At 47.6% G+C, this 7,393-nt stretch overlaps 1 protein-coding gene across 2 annotated transcripts in view; it reads left to right on the forward strand.

The window, feature by feature from the left end:
• CALN1 (calneuron 1) overlaps positions 1-7,393 on the forward strand; it is a 446,046-nt gene that overhangs the window by 146,701 nt on the left and 291,952 nt on the right. For both annotated transcript variants that reach the window (XM_015568560.1, XM_015568561.1), the window contains one exon: positions 7,150-7,274. In XM_015568560.1, the coding sequence (XP_015424046.1) occupies positions 7,150-7,274 (125 nt within the window). The remainder of the gene's footprint in view (positions 1-7,149; positions 7,275-7,393) is intronic.

A 7,393-nucleotide genomic window follows, 5' to 3' on the forward strand; every position in this document is an offset into this window, starting at 1 on the left:
TAATCTTTAATATTTAAGTACAGAGGCTAGAGAAGTTTCTGCATACGTATACAATGAGAGACACGGCAAGTTATTCCTTGCAGAATGCCTTTTCTTTCCATTGGGTAACGGGTAAGTTGCAATATATGTACACAATGGAAAACTATGGAGCAATTAAAAGTACAATGGAAAACTATGGAGCAGTTAAACTAGGTGTATGTGTATGGATTTGGATAAGTCCCTAAAATCCAATAGTGCAATGTGCAAGTTGCAAAAGCATATGTATGGTGTGATATTACTGATGTGAATTTAAAGCTATATACAGCAATACTATAATATATTCTATACAGTTACATCCAAATGTAGGAAAATGTAAAAACACAGCCTGGAAGGATACATTCCACTCCAGAATAGAGTTGTCACAGGGGATGGAAGGAGGTGGAGGAATAGAATAAGTGGGCAGGGCTTCCATGTGTAATGTATTGTCTCTTTGAACAAATCGAAAGCAAGTAAGGCAATATATTAGCCGGTGTTCCGTCTGGTTGGTGGGTCCATGGATGCCTTACGTTATTTGCTGAATTTTCTGTTGCTTTGAAACACTGTTGCCATTAATGTAGATTTCCATTCTGCTACTATTTTTGGATTTGTTCTTTGCTTTGCAAAGGCCTGCTCCTTTCCCAAATCACCTTGCCTCTTAGCAAGCTCTCTTTTCTTTTTAACTCGGTATCTCCTCACCTTACCCTGACATTTCCTTATGCATGCGCATTCTTATTTCATTGACACATGTTTTGAAGGACATCACCAGAAACTTTGTAAAATTGTCTTCTTTCTCATATTATTGCTTTTTTGCTTTAATTCTTGAAAGTGCTCCCCCCTCTAATGCTGCAGAGCTTTTATACAGACCCTACCTACATTGGTGTCTTTTGCTTACTCATTCCTGTCTGATTTGAGCTCCGTCCAAACCTTGTTTGCCAATTGGATCTTAATAAGGGAACACAATCGTTTTGTAAGTTCTCAGCCAAGTACCCAGTGTCTAGTGCATCTCTGCTGGATCTTCTTGTCCCCATGACTTAACTCTTGGACTCTGGGGAGGAGATGTACATTTCTGGGGTATCTGAGGTCTTCTGCTATTCTTTTGTAATCAAGAGCAATACATGAAAAACCAGATGTCCTCATAGGTCATTGTTCCTAGGATCCTTCTCATTGACACCTTTGCCTGCAGCACATTTTCACATCTTCATGTGCAGGGCGCATGCCTCTGACCTTTCAGTTTTTAGCTGTGTTGCATATGGTAGGTATGAGTAGTCAGGAGAAGGGGGTTGCTGCTCCACACTGGTTGCTAAGGACAGTGGGGATTTGACCCTGGCTACTTTTTAAAAAGCAATTCCAATTATAGGGGGATGGTCATCATTTGGACCACCAGGAAATGGAAGAGAAAGAATCTGGGTAGCAAAAAATCTCTTCTGATCCCTTTACTATCTGGCTCTATTATTTAGTTTCCAAATTCAAAGTGTGGGTCCGCCACTGATTGTCATGCTAATGCTAACTGTGCAGACTTAATGGAAACTCCTGCATCCGTCAGGAACAGCATTAGTTTTGTGTGCCTTCACGAGTGTCTCTAGGGGAGTTTGGCAGAGACCCTGTCTGGGTTGGTGAGGCTCTTTAACTTGTAGAATGCAGGGCCCATGTTGGCCCTTGTGTGTCTGGTAATTAGGAACTCTTGTGAAGCGTTCTGTGCACACTCTAGGCTCTCTCTACAGAGAGCCCCCGCTTCAGATGAGGTCTTGTACCTCCTTTCCAAAGCCCTTCCCTTCTCTCTGTGGTCCATTACAGGAATCCATGCAACTTAAACGGAGTACTTTAGAGCAGTGTTTGTCACACTAATTGTGGGGAAGGACTTGTTTTTGTTTGTTTTTTAATTCTGGTTCTTGGCAGATGGATACTTTTGTAAAATACAGTAAGAAGGAATTGCTGGAAAAATGAAATAAAGATAAATCAAGTCAACTGGTCACGTGCTTAGATGTTGGGACAATGCTATAAACCAGGGGTCCTCAAACTACGGCCCGCGGGCCACATGCGGCCCGCCGAAAACATTTGTGTTTTTACTTCAACATAAGGTATGTGCAGTGTGCATAGGAATTTGTTCATAGTTTTTTTTTTAAACTATAGTCCGGCCCTCCAACGGTCTGAGGGACAGTGAACTGGCCCCCTGTTTAAAAAGCTTGAGGACCCCTGCTATAAACATTTCAAAGCGGTCTTTCCGTTCCTGTCCTTAGCTCATTGCAGACCAGCCGCAGGCAGTGTCTGCCTGGCAGTGGTCCACAGAGCACGCTGAGTGGCCCTGCTGTAGGGGCCCCGCAGAATTGTGTTTTGGCACACTCTTTGTCCGTAGTAACAATATCAGCCTCTGGTAATATGCATGGGCCTTTGGTGCCACAGAGAGAAAAATGGAAGGTGTATTAGTCCGGGTTCCCCAGAGAAACATAACCAATAGGATGGATGTGAATATAGAAGGATTTATTGTAAGGAATTGGCTCACATGGTTATGGAGGCGGAGAAGCCCACAGTCTGCAGCTGGCAAGCTGGAGACCCAGGAGAAATGATGGTGTTAGCTCCAGTCCGAGCCTCAGGTCCAGTCCAGGCAGAAGACCAGTGTCCCAGCTTCACAGTCAGGCCGAGAGAATGAATTCTCCCTCCTCTGCCTCCATCGATGGGCTGAGGCTCGTCCACGTCAGGGAGGGCAACCTGCTGTACTCAGTCTGTGGCTCGGATGTTCCTCTCATCCAGAAACAACCTCACAGACAGCTCAGAGTAATGTTTAACCACGTATCTGGGTACCCCGGGGCCTACTCATGTTGACACATAAAATTAACCTTCGCTGAAGGGCACCATCTCATGTCAATGTGAATGGGGCTCTTTGGTTGATTACTCCACCAAGAAATGTACCCGTTCTTTGACCCTTAAAACAGGAACCACCCCTTTGATTTTTAACCCCCGGACACCTCGTCCATTATGTGACCAGAGAATCAGGCTCCCTGGTGCCCGGGAAATGGACTCTTCTTCAGCTCCCGTGCTTTCCATTCAAATAGCCCTCCTGCCGATGCAGCCAGCTGCTTGCTGACACCACCCGCCACTCACCAGGAACCCTGGTGCTGCCCAACCCTTTGCCCACCTGGTCCCTCAGAACCGTGGTACACGGAGCCAGCCAGCTTCCCTCCGAGCCGCCCCCCCCCCCATCACCACGTCCTCCCTGACCCTCCTTCCTAACCCAGAATGTTTGATCTTCAATCCGTTATACCCGTGACCACCTCCTCTTCCTGTATCCTGTTTCATATAACCCTTAGCAAATAATTACTGATATTTATTGAGAATGTCTGGTGCTAAGTACAGTGCTTTCCATACCTTATATTAAATTTATAAAAACACTAATCAGTATGCATCAAAACCCTCATTTACAGAGGAGGAAACAGGCTTACAGAAGATAAGTAACTTATTGACATGGGTATTGAAGGCAGGGGTAGGATTTAAATCTAACACTGTTTTTTTTCCAAAAGTCCTGATTTTTAAAAATATATATTTTTTATTGATTTCAGAGAGGAAGAGATAGAAACATCAATGATGAGAGAGAATCATTGATAGGCTGCTTCCTGCATGGCCCCGACCAGGGGTCAAACTCACAACCCGGGCATGTGCTTACAAACCGTGAACTCCTGGTTCATAGGTCGAGGCTCAACCACTGAGCCACACCAGGCGGGCAGAGGTCCTGATTCTTAAACATAAAGTCATACTGCCTTACAGAAGCTACAGAGAAAGTGTCCACATGATAAAGTCAGTTGAATAATATTTCTCAATGAGTAAAGTTGCCGTGAAAATATTTACATATGTTTTGTGTTCATTGCCCCCCATATAAGGATCCATCTTCAAGTTTTAGTTCAGGGCCATGTTTGTCTTTGCTGATGAACTTGTGTGTTTTTCTTCCTTCGCCAAAGAGAAAATGTTGGTTGGGTTTCCCCAGGTGGCTCGGAGTGAAATTTAGTCCTTAATTGCAGCAGCTGTTTTTAGCTTACTTGAAATAATGTTCTTCCCTCTTTTGAACATGACTTTATTTATCTGTATGGATAGTTCAATTGCACATGTTTTCTTTACCACTAGACACTGACCATTTTGGGTGCAGAGACCGAAGGAACTGAATATATACCTAATTTTGTAAGCTGCTTTTTTCCAGAAGCAAATTATGTTGGCATAGCGAATAGGATTCAGTTATGACCAGTTTTGTGGTGTGTGTTTTTCTGCCAAGTACTCACTGTTTATTATGTGCTGTACGGGGACATGGCTTGGGTATGTTCGTTTGCGTATAACTTTGTTATGCAGCTGCAAAAATGTGTGTGGCAGATGCAAAGCTTCAGACGTCCAGGTAAAAGGCGATAAAGGGAAGATATTTACAAAATGCTTGGAAACTAGAGTGATGAGTGATGAAATGGGGAGGAATGTTTCCAGGGCTGGTACTGATCGGAGAGGGGCTCCTCCAGGTAGGGAAATTCGCTAAGATCAGTGTTATCTTCCCATACTCACGAAGAACTGAAATGACAGAATAACAGCAGGTGAGGCAGCTGGGGTCCTGGGCCAGTGCTGAGAGGGAGCTGAAGGCACGCGGGAAGTGTTAGTGGTGTTGACTTCTCTCTCCCTGGGTCACGGGAATCCAGTCCTCTGTCAGACAATCACGGCACCCGGTCCCCCAAACCCCAATTGGCTTCAGGAAAAGGGAGAGTGGCCTTAACGTATAGTACGTCTGATGCTCGCTTTTCAACCTGTCCAGTCTGAAATTTAACTTGGAGAAAAGAGGAGATGGCAATTGAATTGTTCTTCCAGAAAAAGATGATTGTTTTCTATTTATGTGAAAGGACAGATTTGGCTTGGGAGGGGGACGTCTGGCTTATAACTAGCTGAAGATGTACATTATATACTTGGCAAACGTGTGCGCGCTTTGTGGCCGGCGTCCCGCCGTTGACGATCGGCCCGTGGATGTGTGTTTTGTGAGCGGTAGAGCGAGCGTTCGCGTGGTTTGGAGCCTGATGGCTGGCTCTGGCCTCAGCCCTGGGTCTGTCTAACTGTTCGGGGCCCAGAGCACTTGTGAGAGTTGTCCCAGTTGTTATGATGAATGAAAAGTACCTTTGATAGAAATAGAGAAATCAGGAAGTGTGGCCTATTTTTTAGGAAGATAATTAATTCGTTTTTAGACATCTTGAGTTTAAAACGAGAGTTTGACATCCGGATGGAAATGTCTTGGCTCAGCTGTGGCTGCTTCGTCGAAACAGCACTTAGGAGGCTTGCATTCTGGTTTTGTGTTCTTGGGCGAGCCCTGTAACTCTTAGGAGTCTCCTTGGTTGATCTCTAGGTCAGCAGTGCTCAGCCCCAGCAAGGACCTGCTGCTGTGTTGGGGACAGTAGGGGCGTGTCCAGCTGTGCCTGCCACCAGTGGTGTCCCAGGGGAAAGAAGACAGGAGCCCCACCCCTGGTGTGTGCTGGCTCCAGCATCCCAAGAGCAGGGACGATTGCTGAGTGTGGATTCTCCCCGAGTGGGGTTTGAGGGTCGGCGAGGTTTGGCTGTCCTGAGCTATCGTTCTCAGAGACTGGCCCATTGGCTGTCTTCCTGTAATTCATACCTCGTTACTCAGCAGTGGCCACAGGGGCTGCTCCGGCCGCTCCGGCTTATCCTACAGACGCAAGCTTTAGTGCCGGACAGGTCTCTACAAGTGACTTACATGCAGAATGATAGCTGTGTGGGGAGAGAGCAAGGGGTCATTCCGCTCCCTCAGAGCCCTTGGCAGGGAGGCCCTCATCCGTGCTTGAATGCTCCCAGGGACAGGGAGATTACTCCTTCCAGGGCTGTCAGTTCTCCTTCTGGGAGCGCTGCTAAGAAGATGTTCTTTAGCCACACCCTGTAATTGGCTCCCTGTTCTTCCTACCTATTCTCTAGTTCCACTCAGCGGTTTATTAGTCCTCCTAGTCCCTTTCCGGATGAGGACGCAGAGCCTGACAGGCTCAGTGGCTCCCTCCCTGTAGCAGAGCTGGGCCCTTTCTGCCGGGGAGGGCCCATCTTTCTAGCTGCCTTTCCTCTTTATCCTTTGTACCTGCCCTTTCCTTCTCCTCACCACACGCCTTTCCCTCCCCTTTCCCTTTGCGTGGAGCCTCTGGCCTGCCTTGCACTGTGGGTGACGTCTGAGGCCCAGTGGAGGTGGCCATCTGGGCAGAGCAGCTTTGCCCGGAGGGTTTGTTAGTTGAGGGTAGAGGGATGCATTAGTTCAGCGGTCCTCAACCTGTGGGTCGCGACCCCTTTGGCGGCCAAACGACCCTTTCACAGGGGTCGCCTAAGACCATCCTGCATATCAGATATTTACATTACGATTCATAACAGTAGCAACATTACCGTTATGAAGTAGCAACGAAAATAATTTTATGGTTGGGTCACAACAGGAGGAACTGTATTTAAAGGGCCAGAAGGTTGAGAACCACTGCAGTAGTTAATTTCCCCGAGAGGGCTGGAAGCTGCTTAGTTCTGGGACACCTGGAGATGTCACTCACCTTTATAGTAGGGCAGGTGCGAGTCGGGGGAGTCGGGCGTGGGGGCCGCTCCTCAAAGGTGCGGACTGGTGTGCATATTCACATAGAGCCGCTCATTCCCACCTGCTTGGAGTGCTGAGTGGAATGCCTGCTTTGCCTGGGGAAAGTGAAACCCTTGGATCTCTGCAGGTCACAGCCAAGACATCCAGTCCCTGGGCAGCCCGACATTTCTGGGGCGCACAGTCCTGTCTTATGAGAACTGAGAAAGAGGGTGTCAGGCGAGGGAGAGGAGCAGAGAGTGTTCCTGTTTGTACGGAGACAGCTTGGTGATGACATGGTGTACCACAGTCTGCAGGGACAACTCGCTTCAAATTCATAATTCAGTAGGAACAATGATGCAAGACATACAGTGGAGGAAGGGCTAGATCTTGAGTCCGTGTAGGAATGGTTCAGCCCTGGGTACCCCGGAGTTTTCCCGACTTCCCCTTTAGAGATGTTATCATGTAAAAGATAACACTGGCCATGGGAAAGCCGGGGTGGTCCTTTAAGGATGGAAAGGAGGAATGACTGACGATGTCTTTTTCTCTCGCCTCCCTCCTCCCGTGAACAGGGAGAAGATGCCTTTCCACCATGTGACCGCTGGCCTGTTGTACAAGGGGAATTACCTCAACCGGTCTCTCTCTGCTGGCAGCGACAGTGAGCAGCTTGCAAATATCTCCGTGGAGGAGCTCGATGGTAAGGAGCCCGCCCCGTCTGGGAGCTTAGCCATCCGGAGAGGCACTTGGGGCTATTGTGCATCTGAAAGGGCCAGGCTCTGGCCACCAGTTATGGCCCCGTCTGACTGTGGTGGACGG

Source organism: Myotis davidii, unplaced genomic scaffold, assembly GCF_000327345.1.
Source record: "Myotis davidii unplaced genomic scaffold, ASM32734v1 scaffold424, whole genome shotgun sequence".
Taxonomy (NCBI): Eukaryota; Metazoa; Chordata; class Mammalia; order Chiroptera; family Vespertilionidae; genus Myotis; species Myotis davidii.